This window comes from Halichondria panicea, chromosome 13 (assembly GCF_963675165.1).
Source record: "Halichondria panicea chromosome 13, odHalPani1.1, whole genome shotgun sequence".
NCBI lineage: Eukaryota > Metazoa > Porifera > Demospongiae > Suberitida > Halichondriidae > Halichondria > Halichondria panicea.
The window spans coordinates 5,752,621-5,766,459 of NC_087389.1; the positions used below are offsets into that span (position 1 = coordinate 5,752,621).

General features: G+C 41.0%; 2 protein-coding genes across 11 annotated transcripts in view; both read right to left on the minus strand.

The window, feature by feature from the left end:
- LOC135347017 (dynein axonemal heavy chain 12-like) overlaps positions 1-3,735 on the minus strand; it is a 30,798-nt gene extending 27,063 nt beyond the window's left edge. For 2 of the 4 annotated variants that reach the window (XM_064544836.1, XM_064544835.1), the window contains exons 1-2: positions 2,250-2,641; positions 2,127-2,205 (exon numbers count right to left, since the gene is read on the minus strand). The gene's annotated coding sequence lies outside the window, so the exon portion shown is untranslated. The other 2 variants (XR_010398199.1, XR_010398200.1) reach the window with 2 other exon arrangements.
- Positions 3,736-3,921: 186 nt separating this feature from the next.
- On the minus strand, positions 3,922-13,615 carry LOC135346993 (uncharacterized). Of its 7 annotated transcripts, none has more exons than XM_064544771.1 (20): positions 13,598-13,615; positions 13,391-13,432; positions 12,883-13,081; positions 8,102-10,192; positions 7,851-7,919; positions 7,699-7,755; positions 7,545-7,598; positions 7,403-7,498; positions 7,217-7,300; positions 7,103-7,171; positions 6,990-7,052; positions 6,572-6,690; positions 6,048-6,312; positions 5,826-5,891; positions 5,586-5,660; positions 5,121-5,173; positions 4,811-5,069; positions 4,617-4,712; positions 4,135-4,477; positions 3,922-4,074 (listed from the first exon to the last, which is right to left on the minus strand). In XM_064544771.1, exons 4-20 carry the CDS (start codon positions 10,161-10,163, stop codon positions 4,038-4,040), a joined length of 3,867 nt encoding a protein of 1,288 aa, XP_064400841.1. In that variant the 5' UTR covers positions 10,164-10,192; positions 12,883-13,081; positions 13,391-13,432; positions 13,598-13,615; the 3' UTR covers positions 3,922-4,037. The 7 variants fall into 7 exon arrangements, with proteins under 7 accessions (XP_064400841.1, XP_064400843.1, XP_064400842.1 ...); XM_064544773.1 differs by having other exon boundaries at positions 7,403-7,474; positions 13,598-13,614; XM_064544772.1 differs by having other exon boundaries at positions 7,226-7,300; positions 13,598-13,614.
- Between the last annotated feature and the right edge of the window lie 224 nt (positions 13,616-13,839).

The following is a 13,839-nucleotide window of genomic DNA, read 5'->3' on the forward strand; positions in this document are numbered from 1 at the left end:
CGTAGTATGCTGGTACGTTACAAAATAAACGATAAAAATACGCTCAAGATACGCTACGTATCGTTGCGTTTTTTTTCTAATCAACCGTTGTTAAATTTTTCCTTCGGCCACACCCAATGCTGCTCTGCACGCAGCTAGCTAGCTAGAACTCTTGCAGCAGTTAGCTGTTAGATATAATTATAGCTAGCTAGCTAGCGTTTTCTAACCTTGTAGAACAGAGATAGGACTCTATAGAGACTGCAGACATCCTTTTTGATGAGAAGGTTAAAGAACTTGTGAATGGTACGTTTTATGTCTTTGTTGTAGATCTAGAGCTAGGCTTACAGCTAGACTTAGCCATAGCATAGCTAAGTAGCTAGACTAGCTACAATACTCGAGATGACTAGGATTGTCTCTTTGTTCGTTTTCTAAAACTTTTCTGCAAAACGCATAGCATAAGCTAAGTAGCTAGACTAGCTACAATACTCGTCTTTGTTCGTTTCCTAAAACTTTTCTGCAAAACGCACTTGCAACGTGCAATGGTAATTAGCAACGGTACAGTAAATTCAACGCTTTTGATGCGGTGTCAAAACGGAAACGCTTCGAATGTACAACGGACGTACTACGTAAACGGAACGGGTACTTTTTTTGACCGCTACTGTAGCTTATGTTTTACAAAACTTAAGTTATGGACAGTCTAAGTTAGCAAATAATTATTTCGAAAAGTAGTGGCTATTTTTATTTCTAAATCTCCCCTAAAATGTAGAGGCCGGTGGTTAGTACCAACCACCACCACCGACCAGTGTGGGCACATCACTAGCAACCTATAACTAGGTATACACACACGCATGAACAGCTAGTCGGACAATACGCACAATTAGCGTGTGCTACAACAATACACAAACAAACAAACTAACAACAACACATTGCTACCAATCAGCACACACTCATCAATACCATATAGCTATTTCAAAGGGATACAAAATTAATCTTTTAATCGTGAAAATGCATAATTCAAGTTACGAGCACTCAAAGTTAGCTATCAAACAGAACCATGCAGTTTGGATAATCACCAAGGTTGGATAACAACTATTTGAACGACAATAACTTGCGTACCTAGGACCTTGGTCTTGCCTGGTGTGTGTGTGTGTGTGTGTGTGTGTGTGTAGGGGGGGGTTACTACGGTAGATGAATAGCAATGGTATTGTATATAGGAGGGGGGTTGTTAAAACACTTTAAATTCCACTACAACATGACCTTAGAAAGTACAAGTGGTACTGGGGCTCTTTAAACAGCCATAACTTTAGTTGCAATTTCAAATTTTTGGGGATTTTCTGAAAGCTAGGAATCAAATGATATGTTTAAATTCAAAATTTGGTGAGGGAATAGAACGGAATAGTTAGATCGCAAAGATTTTTTACCGACAAAATATTCTAGTAATACGGTAGGCCTGGATCTGAGCAGTAACACATCTTCATGTTTGTTAGGGTACTTCCGTTTCAGATGACCGGCTGCCACCAACACTGACTGGACTGCACGCATGCCTACAGTGTACAATAGTGAGTAGGTCGAGTATACAGTACAGTGGGTTGTACCCACCATAGTCAGAATGGAGTTGGCTGGAGAGTTGCTCTCAACACAGTCTATGCATAGGTCATGACAATCTTGACGGCCAGATTACGAGCATCCACAAAACCATAAGAGTAGAGAGAGATCTCTCCAATCATGGCATAGTCTGGCACCATCATGGCCACTGTACGAAACAACACCTACAGAGAGAAATATTGAAATGCATAAAGGCTAAATAGAAAGTACCGATAGTTACCTTTAGATTGTCTGGTAGTTCAGAGCAGCCAGCATAACCTGGGTTCATGGTTCATGGTGATGCAGACAAAGCACGATGGACGCAGGTTCAGAGTAGTGCCCTCAAATACAAATGTCTTTAGATGAGTTTTCACTGCTCTCAAGATGGACAAAATCTATAGAGTAATTATAGGGATTGTTGAACGGCCATAATAATTATAATTATATAGATAATAAAATTATGCATCTCAATGGACTACAAAATGCATCTCTTAATTGTGAAAATGCACAATCCTAACTCAAGTTATGAGCACAGTCAAAGTTAGTGGATCATGTGCCTACCTTTACAGTCATGTGACCCGGCAGTATTCTCACAGTAGGTACCACTTGAGCACAACGACTCCACCTCACACTCGTCCACATCTGGGGAGAGGGTTATCATGTGACTGTACTGTGATGAGACGCACCTTCACAGACTCCCTTGTTGTTCCTAGTGTATCTCGTAGAGCAGTCCCCACACTTTGATGGTCCCGCTCCATTGCACACGCTACAACACTTGTCACACACTGTCATCACAACACAACACTCAGTAAATAGCAATTATATCCAAAATGCTCAACTACAGCGTAGTACAGTACATGCACAGACTATAATTATGTAATACAATGTTTCTGGTACCAATTAACAATATCCAACAATATCCTTCAGCTCATGAGGACAGTGAACGTTGCATCAACTAAACAGGAAAGCTGGAGCCTACAAAATACACAATTTACATAATTATTTATCCTACTCAGTATTGCACATGTCACTAGAGAATTAGCTGCTTCCTCTGAATGTGAGGTGACTTGTGTTGAGTTATTACTCACCCTGACAGCGATGCTTCCCCGGGGTGTTGAGACAGTAGGTACCATCAGAACAGATGGAGTCATCTTCTCTCACTCATCAATATCTGGTGGGCCAGGGTGAGTCACACTGTGTACTAGTACAAGCCAGTCTCCTCACCTGTACAAGATCCCTCCACCTCCTCATATCCCAGGGCACACTCCTTACAGCTGTCAGCCCCCAGACCTGTCAGGCATGCCCTATCACACACTGCATGGATGCATGTGTGGGTGTGTGTGTGTGTGTGTGTGTGTGGGGTGTGGGGGTGGGGAGATGGTGAAAGTACATGTCACTGTGGGTCACATGTAAATTATGACATTATTATGTTGAAGAGCTTATGGTTGAGTCATGTGACCACCGCCTTAGGGTACCGCCCACACCACAAGATCTGGTGTGTGTGAGTGAGAGTTTGAATAAAGTATGCATCGCCACCATGGCACAGAAAGTTAAGGGTTAGCTAATGTAATGGGCTCTCCCTGCAAGTGCAGAAAATTACCGTTTGATTAGTTAATGCTTAACTACATTTTCTGGTGAGCATATACAGTCAGTGGAGATAGTTCGACCATAGGGAGAATACACGGATAACTGCAAACATGTTATTAGTGGAAATTCTAAGACTTTAACTATGGAAAGTGAACTGTTTATTGAAGTGTCTCTGCTAATTTCATGTGCTTCTATTGAGTTGGGACTTCCCCTGATTATAATGCCTGATTATAAGAGGTGTCTTTATTTCAAGGGTGGTCAGTGTAGCCACACCCCCTCACCTGTAATGACGTGCTGTATCTTCCTCTTCCTCTCTAGGATGCTCCTCTCCTGGTCCTCCACTGACTTGTGATAGAGCTACTCTCCACACAGCCTCATCTGACAACACACCTGAAACAAGGGACAACAATTTGTTATAATTATGTTGGAGAACAATAAATACTGTAATAGTGCTGCTCACAAGCATCACTTACAGGAAGATAGGCTCCTTTAAGCCTACACTCAGTATCCTAGCTGTCTCTTGCTTTGTGTTGAACACTTTTGATCTACATGCATGTACGTACATGGCTGATCAGCAAAAGTAGGCGGAGTGGGAGGGGGCGGGGCTGGTGTTTTATTCATTTCCCTTTAGCCTAAAAAGGAAATGAATAAAACACCAGCCCCGCCCCCTCCCACTACTTTAGCTCAAAAGTGATCATAGCTATATATATAGCTGCAAGAACTTCTGACAATTAACACCAATAATTCTACTATTGATGATGAACACAAGTGTACGATAAAATTTAACATTGATGCAGCAAGATACAGTAGCTAAAACCATTCATTTGTATCAAATATTTATTGTTCAATGCAAACTAACTAACAAAAACATATTATCAAAAATGTAGTTAAATAGATCTTCTCCTGTTGCACACCACATGTTTCCTGCATGTGAAATAATTGCATGATTCATTTGGTATAATTATAGGACATTGGTTCACTTACGTAGCTGCTGTCTGACACATTTTAAAGGCCAGTGTTTCCTTTCCCATTCTCAACAGCATCTTCACCAGAGCTCTGTAAGTAGCTGCTCCTGGATTATGCTGTCTCCATAGTCTCAAGGCCTTGTCTATCGCTGTCCTTGTGTCATAATTGGAGGCAGTAATTTTAACATCTCTTCGCTCGCTAGGATCTAGTCCCAGTTGTACAGCGTAGGTATCCACATTGTCAAAGTGAGCTGCCAGAACGATCATGTCTGTCTCTTCAATTTCAGTGTCAAGTTGAGAGTCGGTCACTTTTGTACGTTCCTTCAATTCCTCAATGGTCACAGTCCTCGGTCCATCAGCTCCTGGGAGAAGGAAAGGATGTAGTTAAATGGGCGGAATGTCCGATATAATTATTGTGTTATACATAATTGTAGACATGAAATTCCTATAGTTCTAAAAGTAAACTGTACAGAACACTATATATACAATGTATGCACATACCTGAGGGAATGGTGTGTGGATATGAAGTGAGGACATCTTGTGAGGTATCTCCTTTAGTGACATCAGATGGTACAGCATCAGTCAGTACAGTAGAGGCTGTGTGCATTCATTAATAACATAACTGTCATTGTGAAAATACACTACACATCTTACGTGCAAGTATATAGATTGCCGACAAGGATAGCAACACTCACCTGTTGTATGTTGGTCTGTTCTGTGTGTAGACTGCAGGGCTGTAGTACAAGTAGCCTCGTCACTAGCTGTGGGGTGGTGCTCTACTGGTGATGCTTGAGAGAAGCTCTGTTCATTGATAAGAGTGTCTGGATCAGTGACATCACTAGGAGTGTCCACTGTATCTACAACCTCATCTATTGGGTGGTGCTCTACTGATTCGTTAGTGGAATGCCATGAATCACTGCTGTCATCATCATCATCATCATCGGGATATCTCATCTACAATAAGATCACGATAAGTGTTAAAGAATGATATGACACAACACTCACTTGAGTACGTTCCTTCAATTCCTCAATGGTCACAGTCCTCGGTCCACCAGCTCCTGGGAGAAGGAAAGGGGTGTGGTTAATGGGGCGGAATCTCCGACAGTGAACAAACATTGAATTACCTAACTCTCTAAAAGTACACCCAGATATAGAACACTACAAATCCAATTTGAATTAACAGAAGCATACTTTACATCATTATAATAATTATTGTATACTGTATAGTGCAAAATTTTCAAGGGGCTTAATTTTCACTGATTTCGTGGGTTAGCAATCCTACACAAAAATAAACTCCATGAAAATTGTTAGAATTATCTGCTATAACGTGCAAAGATTAAAGGCGTGGTAAGCAGTCATTTCCACGAACATTGTGCAACGAAATGCTTTAAGAGCTATATAGGCTATTCCACGATATATAAGTGCCTCAAAAATTTCACACTATATATACGGTACGTAATTCACACATACCTGAGGGAATGGTGTGTGGATATGAAGTGAGGACATCTTGTGAGGTATCTCCTTCAGTGACATCAGCAGCTGTGTCTAATATTGAGATACAGTATTCAGCTGTATCTACACTACAACTACGTATATATTAATGACAACATGCATAACAGCGTAAAACCATCACGTTGTAGTCAATAATGTTCCACATAATATTATTAGAGCTTACATTATAATGATTGTACGTACGCTGTATGTACTTACTAGAGTATTGCTGCTGATCACTCTTTCTCTCAGTACAAGTACCTCCCGTAGCAGACGATGGTTTTCCTAATTATGAGTAAAAATATCAATAAGTATAAGTATACTGAATTTTGAAGTGTTAATTGATAGAAGAAAAGCCCAATGCATGTGTCTCACTGTCAAGCACATACTGATACGTGGTGAAGTTAAAAAAATGCACAAACACTGAAAATATATAGTTACCTGTGATGCTATCAGCCAAATTGATGAGATCCACAGTGGGCCTTCTGAGAGCGTCTGATAGGAGACTCCATGTTACATGTTGTGTACTCAGGAGCTTGGCCAACATTTCACGCAAGCACAACACATTATCTTCACGACACTTGATATTGATGTTGGTGAGATCAGGATGAGTTAGACCTAGAGCCAATCCCAGATTGAACCAGTGAGGGCTGGCACTTTTATGTAGTTTCTCGTAAACATGTTGTAGATCGTTGATTATCAAAGCCTGTATGTACAAAAGCAACAATCAACAGGGTTTCATTTGGTGAGGGTACCCCCTCGGAAATACCTTCTAGAGGAAACTCAATGGGAATACAATTGAGGGGTTCTGTTGAACAATATTCTTAACAGGGCAGTCCTAGGGTCACGAACCCTCTAGATATATACATGTCATCAACACCCTAATATCATGCACGTGCACCATTTGCTCCCCTTGCCAAAATGTCAGGAGGATAAGTAGATACAAGATTTAGAGTACTGCCTACCTTGTGCACGTTCAGCAGATGAGGAAATTTCTCCGCGATTAGAATGATGTCACTCTCAAGGATTTCTTGATCTAGTTGTTGGTCCCTCACTCCAGTCTTCTTACACACATCTTCCATTACTGTAACAGAGGACAATTTACCGGAAGTGAAGAAAGAAAAATATAACAAAGAAACAAGTAAAAATAATTATTGGGCCAAAAGTAAAAGTATTCTTTATAAGCGACATAAAAAACTTAATTACAGCAACCATTGGAGATATTTTAGGACACAATAAACTGTTAAGTCTGAGTTGGTGCTACAATTACATCAACTACACAGTATCAACTACACAGGCACTGAATTATACACGAGGATTAACATGATCAGGCACAGGACAAATTAATGATCATAACCTGTCGACCAAACGACACTTTCTTACTGGTATATTGATGTGGATCGCTCGTTGTATTGACCACATGTTCCATTGCAGGAGACAATTTGTCTGAGGAGGGAATATTTATAATACAAAAGTGATTACAAAACAAAGCTTACCAGAAGTAATGCACTGATCATGATCATGTACTTCCGTCTTCAAGCACACATCTTCCATTACAGAATTACCTGAGGAAAAGCAGACACAGCTCATGTAGTACGTCTGTCAATTAACATGCTCACTCAAACAAGGCTGTTGATCACTCATTCCAGATCCAGTGCTACTAACAACATTGGCCAGAGTCCCACATTGATTGACTGAAAACAACAAGAATTACTATAAATTGACATCATGCGCATTGAACCCTGAACCGTCATACATATACAGGTATATTATACACGTACGGTGTATGTGCTTACTAGAGTATTGCTGCTGATCACTCTTTCTCTCAGTCTTCCTACCAGTACCTCCCGTAGCAGACGATGGTTTTCCTAATAGAAGAATTTGAGGAGAAACTATATAATTGGTAAAATAATACTTATCCACCGGAAACTTCCTTACTGGTATATTGATCACTCATTCTACACACAGGTTCCATTACAGGGGACGATGGACCTGAGGGGGATAATACAATGATACGAAAATACTTTGTTATACTAATGTAGTACACAAATATAAAAGCTGCAAATATTTACGTATAGTGCTACATAACTACCGGAGTATTGCAGCTGATGTCTCTTTCTTTCAGTGTTCACCTCTGAGGAGGCTTCACCTATAACAAAGGAAACATGATAGTTAGGTAATTAACATATTCAGTATTAAGTAACCTAATAAGTGATAGTAAAGCAATGTATGTCATGTACTTACCAGATTGTTGCTGCTGATCACTCAATGTCATCTTTGTAGACATGTCTCCCGTAACAGAGGATAACGCACCTAATTGAGGGGGAGAGATAATAAACTACATGCATAATTAGAGACAATACATGAAACTATAAATACACTGTAATGCATGTACTGCTATCACAATGCCCTACACAGAATGTATACCATAGTTGCTATTCATCTACCCCCTCCCCGGAAGTTACAAGGAAAGGAAATATAAAGTAATAACTCACCTTCCGCAGGAATAATTGCCGTACCTAACCAAACAGTATGACTCGTCTTGAGATCCCCATCTAGATCAAAATCTTCAGAACAGCACCACAGTTTTGTCGATAAGTGGATATCAGCAAAATGGCGTTTGCCTTGTTGTGTTGCTCCTTCGTGAGGGCAGAAGATGCTAATGACTGGCTTGTCGTTGTTGTAGTGAAGTGCATCAGAAGCAGCATCTACACCTTCAAGGACACTGGCTCTAACTAGAGGACACACGGTCAGAAGCACATGTGGTCGGGCTTTGACATGGACCTCCATATAAGAGAAGGAATCAATCAGTGTAACGCTACCAGGAGAATCGGGTAACCGAAACTTGACACAGTTCCTAGCTAAAAGAACCGGCTTTCCAGAAGGAAGACACACTATCCACCCACACTTCTTCATGAGGAACACCACTAGACAACAGAAGACCCCACATCGAATACAGCCACTGACAAATCGGATGAGAAGAGGATCAGCTGAGGAAGTGAATACACGATGGTCCTCTAGCTCAGAGGGTGGAACAGATCTGAGGAGACTGGGCATGAGAAACTCCACTTGAGAGAAAGAGCAATCAACTCGACCAAGTAGTGGGATGGTGAGAGGGGCTATTATCAGAAGCTCCATCATGATTGCTATCATATCAGCAGGTGTGAAAAGGCCGTCTTCGTAATGCTTCTGGAACTCTTCCGATTCGAGCATATCAATAGTAAAAATACCTTGATCTCTGAACTTGAGCCATTTTGCAGCCTTGGCAGAAGGACGTTTTCTTTGATCCCTCAGGGAGACAGCATGTTGTGTTAACTCACTAACTTTGTCTAGTGGGACTTGAGGATCCACAAACACAGTGTGGGGCAGGATGTGTGGGTAGTAGTGGACAATGCACATGTCATTGAAGTAGTCGAGAGCAGCATCCAACGCAGATGGATGGAATCCAAGCTGTTGAGCCAAAGCGATACACTCACTCTTACTAAGGATACCTCTTTTCATGATCTTGCAAAGCTTTTGTAGAGCTAACTCGAGGATGAACCACCACAGGGGAACTTTGAGGTCGAATGTAGGCGAATTTTCCACAGCTTTCCGAATTTCTTTGGCAACCTCTTGTGCATTTTCATCACGACTGCAAGCATTGACGGTGAATATCACCTGTTTCAATGGCAGATTGCTGTAGATGACTTCTTCTTTCAGTTCAGGAGGCAAAGCATCAAGCAGGGCTTGGTTTTTCTTGTCGATAACTTTTTGATCTTTGATTTTATCGGAGAAAGTGCCCACAAAGATGGGGCGTGGCGTTTTCCCATCCCTCTTGCAGGAGAGAAAGGATCGCAGTAAACTCATATTGGTTTCCAGATAGGAAAGGTGAGATGGAGATGAGGGACCGACTGGCTTTCCATCCTTGTACAAGTCGTCGTGGGGATAATCTGCAAAATCATCAGTGAGCCTGGAAACAAACAGCCCTGCTGAAGCATGTCGAATGAAGAGAGGGGCCACATCGTGAAACTGAGGCTGTCCTCCATTGTCGGTCACACGCATCGTTTTCGTACCAAACAGTTCTTTGCCTTCAGTTGAGGAGATTGAGGCTTCTTGTTGTGACGGTGTTGACACCATAGCTTCAACGACTAACGCGACAACATCTTCGATTGCTTGCTGCACAGGAGAAACACTCTCTTGAGAAGGTGGGATTGAAGTAGCTTCGGTTGCTGCACTGGTACTGGCTTCAGTGGACAATTCCTTGAGCCTGGTCTGAAGGTCACTAGGTAGCTTGTCACGAGAGCTCTGGGGTAGATGCTGAATGGCCTTTGCCAACATGTTGACCAAATCCTCTTCACTTACTTCCTCCCATTTGTTGTCAGAACCCTGGAAACGACCCTGAAAAAGGAGATTGGTGACTGGTCGAACGTGGGCTATTCTATCTCGACAAGGAGTACTGTTTCGTACTTCTGAAGGTGGATTGCCAAGCAAGAGATTCTTTGTGGCTGATTTACCGCTACCAGCTGCACCCATGAGTAGGAGGTTGATGTTGCGAAGAATAACGTATCCATCCTTCATGGCCTCATCAAAGAGATGCTGCGCAGACTCTGTGATTAAAATTGCACAACTAGCTATAATTATATTGAATATTTACGCCAGACAAAAAATTTGATTACTTTTTTAGAACCGATGCAGGTAGGAAAAATATGCGCTCATGCATGGGGTCAATAGCAGATGCTTATATTCGAGAATGCGCCTATAATGCAGTCATATTCTAGCCCCACCCAGTAACCGGATGTCTCTGTGACGAGTGATGTTTCGAGGCAAGCTAACTCGATCTATATCATAATTATGTTACAGTTCATTTTACAGTTCATTTTAAATTCATAATTATTATAATTTATTATAAAAATATTCATAAATATTGAGCAAGAACTTGGAACAAAAAGACGTCTCACATTCTCTCAGCATGATCAGACAAGATAACGGCATGCCCAGAGAGTCCTTCCAGATGGATATCATCAGCTATAATTATAGCTACCATGCACTGTACAAGCTAGCTCATAGGAATCAATTCAAAATGTTCACCAAATAATATATTATCTTTCGCATGCCATGTAAACGTAGCGGGTAATTTTTTTGGGGTAAAAATTCGTTCCACTCGAACACGGTGATGTTCGTGAGTCAAAATGTTCATTGCCTGCACTGCATTGCATGCGTTCCAGTAAACCACGCCTAGGTCAGCTTGCCCACAAAAATAATTTACCCCACAAAAATTATCCGCTATATGGTAGTCTGTCAATTGGCTTGGCATAATCAACCCTACAGGTTAGGTAGTCCATTGGTTTGGATATAGCCTAAACAAAACAAGTTATTAGTTTTTCAGATTTTGATGTTAAAGTCTCCCACACGCCTCAGGGTTAATTGTATTGACATTCTGCGCAACCAAGACAGTGTGAAAACACAATACAATAACAGTACTTGTGATCACACATACATGTTGTATTGTAAACAAAATTACATTAAATCATACGTAACTTGGTGCATGTACAATAGAGTACATTGAGTGTGGAAGGCAACTAGGTAGCTCTAGTTATACAATAGAAAAGCATTTAATGGAAGGACCGGCATCGATCTGCTACAAACAATGGATACAGCAGCTGTACGTACATAAAACTTTAAAGCTTGCTAAGTGAGTGACCCACCAATGACAGGGAATGTGGCTGATCATTACAGGAATGTGCTATGAATGAATTAACATGATGATGTCACTAAGTACACAGTACAACGTTACCAACCCAATCACTCAATCACAGTGACTGTACATGTATGTGTGCATATATTGATGCAATGTCCGATAAACAGTATCCATAATTAATTATAACACATGTACCACAGTGTGTGGAATATAGTCAAAGGAACAATGCTCTAGCTTGATCAAACCAGGACCACATGGAAGGGAGTAAGCAACTAATACACACCATATAAATACATGTCAGGTATGTCAAACACACTTGTAGTAATGTAATTTGTGTGTGTTGACCAAGGCTAGGCGGGCTAATCATAGATTAAGTCTACGCATGTGCTTGTGCAATTAATCCATGATTTGAGTGGTTGCATACAAACCTTATTAAGGTAATGAAAGAGGTGAAGCTAACAGTTTAATAAGAGCGGGATTACCAACATTGAAACATTGAGACAGCGAACAACAGCTGTACGTACACACTACATGTATACAGTAGAGGACAAATTAAAGTTTATGATGCGTTTGTTAACCCGAGGCACTCCACGGGCTATAGTAGTCAATCTGTGTGTCTGTGGATATGAGTCTATACTCACCCGGATGTGATAGCACTGTATTGGTACCATGGATAGCCTCAACACAACAAGGTTTTATAATATTAAAGGTTAAAGCTTTGTTGTCGAGCAAAAGCTAAAAAGCATAAACTGCACTGCAAGTTGGCCTAGATATACACGTGACTTTGACTCGAGGCTGTAAACGTATAGACCTCAAACTAACACCGAGGGTATGCACTTCAGTTTGATTCTGTTGCACAAACAAAATAATTGTTTTTGTGCATGTGCGCTCAAGCTTGCAATATATAGGTACTGAGAGCAAAAACGTTTTAACTTTCCTCGTAAATAATTGGAAAATGCAGAGCGGGATTACAAACATTGTACAATGGATTTTGTACGTACAGTCTACTAATAACTATAGTCACGGTAGAGGACAAATTAACGTTTCTGTTCTGTTTGCATATAATTATAGTCTCTGCATTTGTGCTGATTCTGTTGCACAAGCCAGTGGGAAATGCAGTAGCTAGGAAGGTACTGAGAGCGAGTGGAAAACATGTGAACGCCCAAGCACAGGAAGCCACACCCACTTTCCTGCGCATGACAGGTGTGGTCACTAAACGTACAAAAGCTCAATCTGAATACCTAGTGCTGCTCACTGCTTATGAATAGCTCCACTTTAGCTTATACTATAAGGCCTAGAGGAGTGCTCATCTCATAGCTGGATAAGCAAAATAATTGTTTTTGTGCATGTGCAATCAAGCTTGCAATATCAAACCACTAATCATATTCATAGTAATTAAGGCTGATAATGTAAACACAGTAATCACTAAACTATGCACAGGTGGTACAGTCAAATTCCTCAGTCACCAAATATTCCAGTTATATGGTACTATATGCGAACGAAACAGAAACTTTAATTTGGCAAGTTGCTACAGGTACGAGTGATTGCAACTATGAGCATCAACACTCACTGTACTATAAAGTTCCTTGCTCCCCTCACCTTCCTTTCTCTGCCTCTCTGGTCTTCCTCGTATCTCAGCAATCCTATTCTCCTGGTCATGTATCCACCTCTCACGCTCTTGTATATCTGAGACACACTTCTTGATCTTCCCCTCCACCTCCTCCAGCTCTCCCTGCAGTTGTCTCTGGTCCTGGTAAGTGATGTCATCAGACAGTCTCTGTTGGAGGGCAGCTCTTCTCTGGGGGGAGTAAAGAATATATATACGACTGAATGAACATTCCACCAAATAGAACATGCAGCTGATACAAATCACTACTGCACGTTATAAGGTTAACAAATTGCGTACAATCCACATAACAAAATATAAAGGTCAGCAACCACCAACCTATTCAATCAGTAAAAGTGGACTTATAAAACATACACAAAGGTAGACAAAAAGCAACCATTCATCATACAATGGACAGTACATGTACACACATTGTCGTTCTGCTAGACTACGTGTACCACTCTAACCACGAGAGTAGTAAGTGCAACTGTCAACACTCACCGTCTCATAACTCTTCAGTTCACTCTCCTTCTCAGCCTTCGTCTGGACAAGGTGAACAAGACAAGAGTGGGTTAGACTGTGTGTTTGTGGTCACACATTATGAGTTGTCTATAGGTGTAGCTACGAGGGTCAGGTAAGGATATGAGACTATTACAAACTGAATGCACATGAGGTGTAGGGTATGTTTGCCAACATTGTTTGACTCACTTTCTATCGTTCCAGATATTCAGTAACCATGGAAATGTATGGAGAAAAAAGAATATAATCACAAACCTGTACACTATGATGTCAATAATTTATATTACACGGCATGTACTCATACGTACAAATCAAACATTACTGACACAAGTACAGTCACAAGTCAGTGCAGTGTCCCGCTCACCTTCTGTTTAGTCCAATGAGACACCAGCGTAAGACACACATGGAAACAGAGAGAGGGGATGATGGTA

Excerpts from the sequence above, each read along its gene's own strand:
- LOC135346993 (XM_064544771.1), bottom strand. The coding sequence starts at position 10,163 with ATGAAGGATGGATACGTTATTCTTCGCAACATCAACCTCCTACTCATG. Across the intron at positions 5,892-6,047 it reads TTTGGCTGATAGCATCACAG|GAAAACCATCGTCTGCTACG; the intron begins GTAACTATATAT and ends ACTCATAATTAG. Across the intron at positions 4,713-4,810 it reads AACAGACCAACATACAACAG|CCTCTACTGTACTGACTGAT; the intron begins GTGAGTGTTGCT and ends GAATGCACACAG.